The sequence below is a fragment of the Acartia tonsa genome, chromosome 3 (genome assembly GCF_053477335.1).
Source record: "Acartia tonsa isolate MP-2025a chromosome 3, ASM5347733v1, whole genome shotgun sequence".
Taxonomy (NCBI): domain Eukaryota; kingdom Metazoa; phylum Arthropoda; class Copepoda; order Calanoida; family Acartiidae; genus Acartia; species Acartia tonsa.
The window spans coordinates 43,530,252-43,543,518 of NC_137262.1; the positions used below are offsets into that span (position 1 = coordinate 43,530,252).

The 13,267-nt window shown below is 33.9% G+C and overlaps 1 protein-coding gene across 2 annotated transcripts in view; it reads left to right on the forward strand.

Moving 5' to 3' along the window:
* Nucleotides 1-12,722, forward strand: part of LOC145314271 (poly(U)-binding-splicing factor PUF60-like) — a 141,876-nt gene extending 129,154 nt beyond the window's left edge. Inside the window, exons 2-17 of one of the 2 annotated variants that reach the window (XM_080154118.1) lie at nucleotides 937-1,032; nucleotides 1,311-1,417; nucleotides 1,773-1,886; nucleotides 1,988-2,080; nucleotides 2,856-2,948; nucleotides 3,315-3,416; nucleotides 3,674-3,811; nucleotides 3,926-4,061; nucleotides 5,574-5,781; nucleotides 5,988-6,124; nucleotides 6,612-6,649; nucleotides 8,534-8,701; nucleotides 10,385-10,475; nucleotides 10,730-10,791; nucleotides 11,333-11,410; nucleotides 12,220-12,722. In XM_080154118.1, coding sequence (XP_080010244.1) covers nucleotides 948-1,032; nucleotides 1,311-1,417; nucleotides 1,773-1,886; nucleotides 1,988-2,080; nucleotides 2,856-2,948; nucleotides 3,315-3,416; nucleotides 3,674-3,811; nucleotides 3,926-4,061; nucleotides 5,574-5,781; nucleotides 5,988-6,124; nucleotides 6,612-6,649; nucleotides 8,534-8,701; nucleotides 10,385-10,475; nucleotides 10,730-10,791; nucleotides 11,333-11,410; nucleotides 12,220-12,321 — 1,752 coding nt within the window. In that variant the 5' untranslated portion in view covers nucleotides 937-947 and the 3' untranslated portion in view covers nucleotides 12,322-12,722. The remainder of the gene's footprint in view (nucleotides 1-936; nucleotides 1,033-1,310; nucleotides 1,418-1,772; nucleotides 1,887-1,987; nucleotides 2,081-2,855; nucleotides 2,949-3,314; nucleotides 3,417-3,673; nucleotides 3,812-3,925; nucleotides 4,062-5,573; nucleotides 5,782-5,987; nucleotides 6,125-6,611; nucleotides 6,650-8,533; nucleotides 8,702-10,384; nucleotides 10,476-10,729; nucleotides 10,792-11,332; nucleotides 11,411-12,219) is intronic. The other variant, XM_080154119.1, reaches the window with a different exon arrangement.
* The last annotated feature ends 545 nt before the right edge of the window (nucleotides 12,723-13,267 follow it).

Sequence of the window (13,267 nt, forward strand, 5' to 3'; positions counted from 1 at the left end):
ATATGGAACTGTGAAGAAACGGCGGCGCAACCGCCGAAAACCGCCGAGAAAAGGCAAAAAAATTCGGCGGGAAACGCCGGTTTTTGGCGGTTGCGCCGCCGTTTCTTCACAGTTCCATATTGTACCCCTATAAAGCAACTGCCATGCAAAATCTCAGACCTGTAACTCTTTTTTTAGATGAGTTCCTTTGTTGACTTTTGGTTTTGGTTTCAAAAAGTGGCACATCCGCCTCCCCCCTTTAAATGATTTTTTTGGTGTAAACAACAAGCCAATATTACGATTTTTATTTACACTTTCTGGGTTTATTTTACTTTAGAAATTTTGAGCTTGCGTCTCTTACGTACATTATATTACACTTATCAAATATAAAATGATTGAAAAAAAATGCTAAGATATTGAATATTTATTTAGATGGTACTTTTAAATCTAGAAAATCTTAAATATGGAATCTACAAAACCTCAACATTAGAACTCCGGGACAAAGGTCCTCTCTATGATGGGTTTTATGCCAGCAATACAAAGATTGTTACAATTTATTCGAATGAAAAGAAAATTGACATTTTTAACTTTTGGTCTTGACATAATGTGACATAATATGAAAAGGGATAATTGAATAAAATCCACTCAGAATTGTGGCTTTCTAAATAATTTGTTAAGTTTAATGATATTTGTAAGTTAAAGGTAATAGCTTGACTTGATGAAATGTATATCTTTAAAATAATTTGTAAATAGCTTTATAACCTAACTATACAAATAATATTTAAGGCAAACATTTAAAGGATTACTGTTCAAAGTGTCCCTATTAAAATCATTTCATTAAACTAACCCTTTTGTATTTCGCGGTAAGAAAATTTTCATAATTGTAAAGTATTAGAATTACCTATAATCTGTGATAAGATAAAAAAACAATTATAAAAAAATTTAAATGAAAATTTCAGACAATAAAAATGGTGGAAGGCCCTCCAGGATGGATAGACCCACAGGAGGTGAAGGATCTTGTAGAGGATGGTTCCATTGTTATTGGGCCTGGCGGTAAGAATCAAAAGTATTAGGAGGGGATTTGTAGGAAGTTGGTTCTTATTTTCCATCTCGGTGTTACTTATTCATATGAGAGTGCTATTTAATCAGGGAAGCTCAATATGGTACACATTTAAAAACTCTAGACTGTGACAAACCTACATTTTTTAGTAAATTATTAGACTGGGTACCAACCTAAATATTTAGCATATCTTATTAAAAATATTGTTGTCTTTAATAAGGAAACGAACATACCATTTTAGAATACAAAAATAACTTGTAACTATTTTCAGGTAAACGTGATCTTGGCAACCGTGCCTTGGCCCTTCCAAAGCTAAGTTCATCAGAAGCACATGCTGTTCAAAAGGCCAAGAAATATGCTATGGAACAAAGTATTAAGGTATTGTTATTTGTAAATTTCAGGTAAAATCAGACCCACGTTCATTTTTGTTTACATTTACATCATTAAAATACTGATTTTAAACCTTCACAAAGCTATGGACCCATGATAAATCTTTAAAAAAAATTTCTGTTTTCATATATTTTGTTTATTTTGATGGGTTAATCAAAGATCTTGTTTGTTTTGGAAATTGTTATTCCTAACCTTGCCATGAGTTGAGCAAGGCGGGTATCACTAATTTAATTTGTGTAAGTTAGGAGGTGAAATTAAACGGCTTGGCGTAAGTTTTTTTATATTACTTCTGAGAAATCATTGTTTATATAGATTAAATACCTAATTCATTATTTGTTTGCAGGTTGTATTGATGAAGCAAACACTACAACATCAGCAAGCACAGGCTAAACAGTTACAAAGACAGCAGGCCATTGTTCTCATGTGCAGAATTTATGTTGGCAGTATTAATTTTGAGGTATGCAGGTTTATTATTAAGTAAATTATACTTTACCTACATCTTATTTATCATTGATTTTTAAATTAGAATAGAATGAATTTTCAAGATATTTTATCTAGGTACGAGAGGAGACTTTAAAGACGACGTTTAGTCCGTTTGGACCTATCAAAGCTATCAGTATGAGCTGGGATCCTATATCTCAAAAACATAAGGTAACACTTTGAAAATATGTTTTTTTTAATTGGGTTGGCAATCTGGATCCGGAATCCGCACAATTTTTGGGCCAATTTTGGAATGCGAATCCGGATCTGGAATCCGTTTTTTAATAGCGAATTCCGGATTCTTAATTCATTGATAGGCTAAAATTAGCGCCTTGAGTTTTTTCTTTCAACTCCCTCTTTTTGAAGGCAAAGATCACCCCTAACCCCCCCTCTCTTCCCACATAAACCACGAAGTTGAGGTATCAGCTGGTAACGCAGAGCTCTCATTGTCAAGCCAACGATCAAGTGATGAGCTGTTGAATCCAAGAGCTCAGATTGGACAGCCAACGATCACGTGATGAACTGTAATCCACTCACCGTCAACTAAGCCCTCTAATTGGCTATACAGTGGTCACATGACATCAATATATATTTTTTTTCATTTCACAGCTTTTCATGCTTCATTTATTTTTTTTAAAGCCTTTTAAAATACTGCTAGAATCCGGAATCCGAATCCGCAAAAAATAAGAATCCGGAATCCGCCACTTTTAAAAATAAGAATCCGGAATCCGCCACTTTTTTTGACAGATTCTTTTAAGAATTCGGAATCCGAATCCGGCCCAAAAATTTGAAGGATTGCCATCACTATTTTTTATATTACTTAAGGTTTAGTTATTCTATTATTTTTTAGAGTTTCAGTACCATAATCATGTCATTCATGTAATAGATTACAATGTTTTTCTTTTGTTAATTTGCAAACTAGAGTTAATTTGATTTTTATATTCAGGGTTTTGCATTTGTTGATTTTGAGACACCAGAGGCCGCACAGCTTGCCCTGGAACAGATGAATGGTACCTTTCTCTCAGGCAGAAATATTAAGGTACACTCAATTTTTATTTTTCTCCAAAAAATTCCATCAGGTAGGTATCATATTATTTGCATCCTCATTAAAGAAATTTTTCACGTTTTGCCTTGTAAATCAATAAATCTTATTAAAACTTTTTAAAATTAGCTTTGTTTCTTTATTATATTAATATGTAGATATGTTTTTCTTATTCTTTAATTTATTTATTTTCATCCATTTTCATCTTATTTTTACCTCCTTCATTTTTCGGTTCCTCTACCCTTTGACTTTTTACCAGCTTTCTAAATATATTTTACCACTTATTTTTCCCTTCTGAGCTGTGCTGTACATGTAGTATTTTATAATTAGATAATTTTAATGTTTATTAACTTTTGTTTTTAGGTTGGTAGGCCAAGTAATATGCCCCAAGCCCAGTCTATCATCGAAGAAATTGAAAGAGAAGCAACGGATTATTTTAGGATTTACATCGGTGGTATTCATAAGGTAACATTAAACTATTTTTCAACTTTTTATAGAAAAATACTCTGTTTATTATACAACTAACCCCCACCCCCCCCCCCCCCTAAAGAAAAAAATGTAATATAAATAATATTAATAAAAATTGTTGATTGTGATTTAATTTTTATTATACCTACCTAATTATGATAACAAGTTCAAAAAATCCTTTTTTTTTCATTGAATTATTATAATCTTATTTGTTAAAGTTATAACATAAACTAAAATAAAAATTTATAACTAAGGACTTGGGACAAGAAGACATCAAGAGTGTGTTTGAGGCATTCGGTACCGTCACTCACTGTGAGCTGGCACAAGCTGGATTAGATGGAAAGCACAAAGGTTATGGATTCCTAGAGTATGATAACCTTCAATCATGTTTGGTAAGTTAGTAGTTGTAATTTCCAGTATATTTTTATGTATCGTGCCTATCGTTTTGCAGTTTTTTTAAAGAATAATCTAACAAAAATTATAAAATTAACTCATATATTAAACAGGACGCCATCGCTTCAATGAACCAGTTCGACCTTGGTGGACAGTACCTGCGAGTAGGCCGGGCCATCACCCCTCCAGATATTAAGAACACTGGTAGCATGGATGCCAAGGCTACCGTTATTCCAACAGCTTCCGCAGGTATTTTCCGTTAGTTTTAATGTTTTTTTTCTCTCTCAACCTTTTCTGTATTGTTATTGAAATTCTTTTTAATATTAAATATCTGAGGGTACTTAATTTTTGTCCTATTGGTGGCACTACATGGGGATTTGGCTCGGAGTTGCTTTCGAGGTCATACTTGAGCATCTAAGATAGGGTGTCCCATATTGTAGTGGTTAGCGCACTACGCTGTGGTTGGGAGAAACCGAGTTCAAGTCCCCACATAGACTTTGCACTTAGTTGACAAGTGCTGTCGCAATTTGTCAGATTATGATCACGCAACCTTCCCTAAGATGCCCTAGGGTTGTAAGTGGGGATATTTGTGAGAAGTTAGGATTCTACAAATCAAGCAGCTCTAACCATGCTTTCCCTCATCCATGCTCTTGGTATGAGAGTGCCATTAATTAGGGTGGCTTAATATGGAACACCTGCCAAAACTGTAGGCCAGGGTGATGTAATAATTGAGTAGCTTCCACGAGAAATGCGGGTCAGCTTGTAATGTAACATAGAATACAATCAGCTGTGCGCGAAGCTTACCAATCTAAGATTCTCACTTCCAGTCTCCGTGTGCATCTGATTGCCACAGGTTGCCATAAAATTGCCAGTATGAACCATATCCACACTGAAACAGAAATGATGCCTGTCAAAGATCGTTGCCAAATGCTCAGCAAACAATTTCTTCTCTCTACTCAGACTGAAAATCACCCTAATTATCAAGATCTGTCTGCGCCCCCCCCAAAAAGGGTCACTAAACCAACCCTTGCCACATGCTTTGGAAAGGAAATAAAGGCCATGTCCAAACCAAACCTCAACGAACCAACTTATAAAAAACTGCTGAAGAAAATTCACACAAAATCTGTCAAAGACTCAATCAACAACCTTGGCAACAACAGAGTCCTAAATGCCCGCCCCCCCAAGATCAACAAAGCTGAAAAGACTCTACCCAGGACCACCAGATCAACTCTGTCCCAGCTCCGCTCTGGTTTTAGCAAATTTTTAAATAGCTACAAAGCCAGAATTGACCCTTCCCATAGTGACAAATGTGACAAATGTAACACTGCTATTCACACCACAGAACACTTATTTGCCTGCCCACGGAACCCGACACAGCTTACTGTCCAGGATTTATGGAAAAAACCCAAACAGGCAGCCAGCTTCCTTGGCCTGCCTATCGATGACAAAGGATGAGATGTGAGGGCTAAACAAACAAACAAATCTGAGTCCAAACTTCAGAGAATCATGGCTACAACAACAACAACAGCATCTAAGATATATATTGGATGAAAAAGAGAAAAAATGGATGGATATCTATAGTAAATTGTCGACCTTCCCCTATACAAAACAGACTTAAACCAGTCCAAGATGATATCTATAATTATGGACCAACCCATCCAGTAAAATCCGATATCTTATTGGACACACAGTAAATATGAGCATAAGAAATTCTTTGGAGTTAAACTCTAATTTTTAAACTGAAATTATTTTTTTTTATAGTTGCTGCGGCTGCAATTACCGCGAAGATCCAGGCGATGGACGCTGTAGCCACAAACCTGGGAGTTGACTCAGACAAGATCAGCGAGGAGGAGAGAAAGAAGAAAGAGAGGGAGAGAGAAAAGGACAGGGAAAGGAGGGAGAGGGAGAGAGAGCGCAGGAGGGAGAGATCTAGAGAGAGAAAAAAGGGCCGTTCCAGGTCGAGATCCAGGTAAAAATATTGTTAAAATAGAATTAATCTAGAATATAAATGGGCTATAAATTGCAATGTTCTGCTCTTACAATAGCTTACAAATATTGAAGGGAATTATTTAGCTGTTCTTCTAAGGTTTTGAAAGTCTGGTATTAAAAAATTTTCAATAAACCATCTTTGAATATGGTAAAATTACTATTTAAAAGCTAATTTGCACCATTTAGGTCCCGCTCTAGAGACCGCAAGGTTAAGAAAGAGGTAAAGGAAGAGAAAGATACAGAAGTGAAGAAAGAACCTGCAGAGAGCAAACCTATTCCTGTTCCACCTTCCAGTATGCCTCCTCTTCCCCCTGGACATCCAGGTATGTCTTACCCCATCGATCCTCCTTAATTGCCCTGTTTAACCTAGAATAAATTTGACACATACAGTTAAATAGTTCAAATCTATTATATGGCATTTTAAAACAATTTTCCTGGCTGATATTTTTTGTCATTATTAGCTATTATGTCAACGTTTACGTCGACATAATGGCCAACATTTGCAATAATTTTACGAATCAAAATCTTCCATATAAGTTTGATCTAATATTAAATTGGGGAGTGCGGTTGAAACCTTATTATAGCGGTTCCTGTAGTTTCTTGAAACTCTAACAAAGTACTTCATTAATGCAACTGACATGCAAAAAAAGGTTTTAATTCTTTTTGTGTTTGTTTTAATAGCATAAAAGTTCAACACGATGAAAGGGTCCTTCTTGTAGGTGCACGATTATTTTGGATTTAGGTTGTTCAATTCGTCTATTTAATTTTTCTAATATTCTTAACTTTGAATTCTTATCTTTTATTTTATAGGATTGAGCCAAGACCAGAAACCTCCATTACCTGGTGCTAGGAATGTATACTTAAATATCATTATTATGATACACATATTATATAATCAGTTGCTTTGCCCCTAGCCTCTAGAGATTGGCGAGAGATGTCAGTAAAATTGCCTAAAACCACCTCAAAAATTTTATTGAGCCTCCCAGAAAAGTACAACCCATTCGGAACAGTGATTTCAGAGACCTGAAGCTTAAGACAAAAAACTTTACTACTTTAAATCATCCATAGACACAGTGTTTGCCCTTTTAGGGCTCATCAGTATGGCTCAATTCATCAGAGTTAATTTTGCACGTGGCGGGGCTTGAACCGGGAACCCTTAGATTACCAGGTAACACCCTACCCAATGCGCCATTACCCCATGACGAGTAAGGAATGAAATTTCGATCAGAGAGCTCAACCAACTTATGATTAGTTGGGGGCCTTGCACTTATGGCTAATAAGTACGGTTTTTCATTCCCCTGAGAGTGCTCTAGTCCAGCCTAATACCTGACCGAACGAGCATATCATTTTACGCCACATCGTATAAAGAGGGAGGTCATTTTCTAGCAAATCCCGTAAAGGTGTGTGTTATAAGGCCTAAAAATAGTTGTAGAACGATAAGGTGCTCTATATATTTGTATTCCCTATTGAATAGAACTATAGGGAAATTTTTTTTTGATAACCGTACCTGGAATATCTTAAAAAAATACGAAATTTCTATCAAATGCTTTGTTTGGCTCAAACTGACAAAAATTTAAAATGAATATAATTATAATAATAATGTTTTCTATAGGTACAAGGTAAAGGTTAAGAACAATCTATACCATTAAACAAAGGAAGAAGCCATTCTTTACAGGTTGATTTATTCAAGGTGACAAAAATTAGTTTTATGTTTGTGGAATTTCATGTTTGTTTGCTTTGAATTAGAAGGTTTCAATGTGCATTGTTTCATTTCAATTTCACTACAGCGAACAACTACATTTTAGAACATTTTTTTCTGTAAATTAAACTTTCATTATCAAAAAACTAACTAGTTTTTTAACTATATTTTGGTCAATCTTTATTATAAAAAAAAAATTCTGGCTTTAAAATAGGATTTGAAACTAAAAATGACATGTTACACAATAAGCAAAGAAAGAATATACGACCTAAAAAAACCTTGATAAAGGAAAAGACAATTTATACATTTAGATAGTCCATATGACCCCAATTTTCATCAAACTTTATAAGGTATAAAAGCCATTGACATGCAACCTCCACTTTGAATCTCTTACCTATAATATAGATTGTATATCTGAATGTTTTCAAAATTGTCTGTATGTAACTTGTTGTGTTGGTTTGTGTCACTAAGTCATTGTATTAATGATTTGTTAAAGTTTAATTTTAATGTTCACTGCTTGTACAACCTGTAAAGAATGGCTTCTTCCTTTGTTTAATGGTATAGATTGTTCTTAACCTTTACCCTGTACCTACCTATAGAAAACAATATTATTATAATTATATTTTTTTTAAATTTTTGTCAGTTTGAGCCAAACAAAGCTTTTGATAGAAATTTCTTATTTTTTAAAGATATTCCAGGTACGGTTATCAAATAAAAAAAAAAATTTCCTTATTGTTCTATTCAATAGGGAATACAAATATATAGAGCACCTTATCGTTCTACTACTATTTTTAGGCCTTATAACACACACCTTTACGGGATTTACTAGAAAATGACCTCCCTCTTTTTCATTTTGACTCTTGGATTGAACTTAAGTTTTACTCAAAGATAAAGTAGAAAATGCACGTAATTTTATATCCATCTTATAATTCATTTCTTTTACCTATTTAATTTGTTTTTATAAATATTTTAAGAACTGTTCTTAAATATGGATATTTCTATATTGCGAGATTTAAGTATAATGTAATTCCTCAGTGGTGACCCTGTAGACGACAAGGAAGCCGCCGCCAAAACTGCTGCCGAGAAGGCTCAGCAGCTAGAGCTGCAAAAGAAGCTGATGGAGGGAGATGAAGCTGTTTCCTTGTCCCAACAAGAGAATATGCAGATCAAGGGACAGTCGGCCAGACATTTAGTCATGCAGGTAGGCATAAAATGAATATGGTGTTGTTAAAACCATCTTTTGAAATGACAACATCCAATATTGTTAATGTTAAATATACCTAGGAACGTCAAGTAAGACATTTTATTTTGAAAAGTAATATAAATATAGTTTAACAACGTATTTCTGTTTCTAGTGGCTGATGAAGCGCTGATAACCCGCCCCTACCTTTTAATTTTGAAATATGGGAGGAGAGGTTTTCTCCTTTGTCTAACCACTGTGGGGAGGTCCTAACCCTGCGGGACTACCAAATAACCTAACCTTAGTTGACCTTTATTATAAAGAAACAAACGGAAGACTACCCCCATGGCAGAATCTAAAGTTTTAGTAGTTTTGGGGGCAGTTTTACCCCATTAACCCCTAGAAGGCAAGTGCCAAACTTAGGGTTTACTGGTAGATTTATTCATATAAGAGATTTTGCAAAAATAATCAGATTGATAACTATAACAACAAGCCCATACATCCAGAGAAAAATTTATACTGAATTTAATTTTAATTTAGTTGATAAACTCATTCCCCCCCTCTCCCCCCTCCCTTGGATCTCATAACTTTACAATTGAAGGTGTTTTACCCCACTAGCCCCTAGAAAGAAAGTGTTAAAATTAAATCTTTAGTTGCTACTTAGCTCAATTAAGTCAAAAAAGTATACATTAAAAATCATCTTGATTTCTCTAAAAATAAGCTCAAGCCTCAAATCAGTGTTTTGGGGGATGTTATACCCCACTAGCCCCAAGAAGGAAAGTACCAAACTGAAATCTTTAGTGGCTATTTAGCTCAACTATGCAAAAAAAGTTTACATTAAAAAATTTAGCTTGATATCTCTAAAAATAAGCCCAGACCTTATACATATTTTAGTGTTTTGGGGGGCTGTTTCACCCCACTAGCCCCTAGAAGGACAGTGCCAAAATTTAAATTTCAAAGTTTTACTGGTAGATTTAATCATATAAGATATCTTACAAAAAGAATCAGGTTAATAACTATAACAACCAACCCAAAAACATCCAGGGCAAAAATTTATACTGAATTTCATTGCATATAAGTATATAAACTCCTGCCCTCCCCCGCCCCTCCCTCCTTGGAGCTTACTACAAACTATACACATTTCAAAGATTATTTTTAATTAAGCTAAAATTAAATGTACCCAAAATATACAATTATACCTATATAAAATAATTACATAACTCCTAGATGCTAATCAATATAATTTTATAAAAGTTTGTGTAACAAGTATCAAACTTAAAATTCAAGAAAAAACTGCATTTTTAAAACTTGTGCATACTTCAGAGGATAGCTCAAAAACTAATAATAGTACAAAAACGTTGTATACCAATATGAAAACTAGAGGTTATGAGCTTTCCAATGGTATGCATAGCATTTTTCTACCACTTCTAGGTGCTGAGCAATGACATGTTTAACATGCTAATGTGAATTTTAGGTTAAAAATAGCTAAAATCTTTTTCCCGGATTTTCTCCCAAGAAGGAACGCTTTTGATTTCGTTGTTTGCATTTTTCATTAGTCTATATATGTATAAATCAGAATCTGTAATAATCTCAGATAGCCCCTTTCAAAAAACTGCTTTTCCCTTCCGGCGACCAGTGCCCAAAGGCAGGGGGTGGGTCAGTGCTCTGAAGTTTACTCTAATTGATAGCGCCTCATTTGTTTAGAAATTGATGGGAGCCCATGGTGGACTAAAAGAGAGCAAGGTGTTGGTGTTGAGGAACATGGTCTCACACGAGGAGGTCGACGAAAGTTTACAGGGAGGACCAATATTCAACTCAAATATTTGTACATATTGTACATTTTTAAAAATAATTCAATCTTAAAAGAATTTAAGACCAGAATACCTACAAAAAGATTCTCCAAGTTCAAAGGTCGCAAAAATTCTTTAAAAATCTCTTTAGCTTTCATTTGCATGCAAGTTTTTACCCTTTTATTTCTTCATGTTTTCAATAAATACCTACATTCCCTAGTAAATGTTCAAATCCCAGAATAAATATTGGTTGATAAATAGGAAGAAATCGAGGAGGAGTGTGGCAAGTTTGGAGAGGTTGACAACGTCATTATTTATCAGGTAACAATGCTAGAATAGTATAATAGAAACTTTTCTGCGGATATTAAAGATTAAAACCAGTTCTGATTTTATAATTTTTATTTCATTTTTAATGGAAAACTGTCTGAAATACGATTCTATACATGGTAGCTGTGTGTGAAAAGGTTCTAATCCAGCGGAATAAAACGGTTTCAAAGCCATATTGGAAAAATAATTAACGTTTTTTTTTTAATAATGCCTTTCGATCGAGAGAGGACCACAGACAGACCTTTCAAAGGCAAAGCTTTTTTAAAATTATTGACTATTTGTACGTTCGTCAGTAACGGATAGCTCTTATTGTTAATATAGGCATATTAGAATTGTCCTATCAAATTAAAACTTATAAATATATAAATTCCATGATAAATTGAAAACAAGAACAAATTTTCTGGTGCTAATTTTTGCATCAGGCGAGGCCAGTTAGGTTTGAAAGCAATGAGATTAGGGTTTCTGTGTTCGCTAGGCACTTTTGAGGAAAGCACAAATTTTCCCAACATTAACAATTAAACTAAATTTTTTTCAGGAGAGACAAAGTGAAGAAGAGGATTCAGAAATTATTGTCAAAATATTTGTGGAGTTTGCTGCAGCCAACGCTGCCAAGGTAATGATTGTTCTTGTTTCCTGTTTTAACTTTTTTTATATCCAAAGAGTTGTTCAACAGTTTTAACATGCGATGGCACTTTTGTTATATTTTAGAAGGCATAGATCAATGGAGAGTAAGGGGGGGGGGGGAAGTTTTGACACATTTGCGTAAACAGGGAGTATAGGCTTTATCTTTGGACTGAGAGTATAGGTTATAAGGGATAAAATCATTCTTATATGATAAATTTTACCAAGTTTTAAGATTTTTTGGATAGGCCTCCAGGTTCCGGAGCTCCAGGCCTCCAGGTCCTCTCTGTACAGGTAAAAATGAAAAAAAAAATTTTTTTTTTGAAGAGTTAGAAGTCAACTTATGGAACAAAATATGCGTTTTTTTCTTCAAATATGTGAATAACATTCAAAAATATGCATATTTTGTTTCATAGGTTGACTTCTAACTCTTCAAAAAAAAAATTATTTTTTTAATTTTTACCTGTACAGAGAGGACCTGGAGGCATGGAGCTCCGGAACCTGGAGGCCTATCCAAAAAATATTAAAACTTGGGAAAATTCATCATATAAGAATGATTTTATCCCTAATAACCTATACTCTCAGTCCAAAGATAAAGCCTATACTCCTGTTTACGCAAATGTGTCAAAACTCCCCCCCCCCCCTTAAATTCGGACTATCATAGGCAGAATTTGGCACATTATTTGTCAAAAAGAATATTTTCCTTCAGGATTTTTTAATTTGTTTATATTTTTTCTATGTTCTGGTGTGGAAATGTAAAGAGTACAGAAAGATTTGTTAATTAATTATTTAATGTTTTAGCTTGCTATGGAATCGCTGAATGGCAGGTATTTTGGAGGCCGTCATGTGAGGGCAAATATCTACGACCAAGTTATGTATGAAGAACAGGATTTTTCTCATTGATTTGTATTTTTGAAATTATTTTTAAATGCGGGAAAACTTAAAATTGAAGATTTTTTAAAAATCTTCAAAATTATAATTTACCCGGATTCTTTGTACCTTAACCTCTTTGCTTGTATCATTTAATATTAGTTGATTGTACATTTTTTTGCTTCACAATAATTTTACTTTTTAAACAATCTTAAACCTTTAAAGAAATTGTAAAATTGACTTTTAAAAAGTAAACAACACACTTTCGTGTTTTTAAGTTCTGTGAACTGGTAATCATATTCTACAATTGGCAATAATTCATTGATACAGTTAAACAACAAATTTATAAAATAAATTGTTAATAACAAGACACTTGAACCCCTCTCATTTTCACTGAATGTGTGTTACAAATTATCTCTGTATTTCAGACAAAATGACAACGTCTCAATTGCCGTTTTTTAAAACGGCTATAGAAGCAATATTTAGGTACGTAAATGTTTCTTTTTATTTATTTGTCACTGTTTAGTTTATCTGTTAAAATATTGTAAAGATATGAAAGAACTCATTGACCTTTTCTATTTAGAAAGGTATTTAAAATTTTTCAAAAACTTTATTTTTGCATTCTTTCAAAAAAGTCTACTTAAAATGATTATTTTACATACCTATAGAAATTTTAATTTATTCAACCGTGTTATTGTATGTACTTAAAGAACCTGACATAGTAAATTCTATATGAGCTGACCTTTTAAAATGACTAAGAACCAAAAAATTGACCTACAAACTAGACATAGACATGTAAATTGACCGTAATTTTTCAATGTAATGCAAAAATTTAAATATTTTCAGAAATTGGTCTGGGCTACAGTTTGCACTGTCCCAAGGAGCTGGAGGTCCCGAGGGGAGGGCCAAGGAGGCGTGGCTCATGGCCACTGCGGAAAACTGGTTCTATCAAAATAAGGGATGATCAACATTTTATACA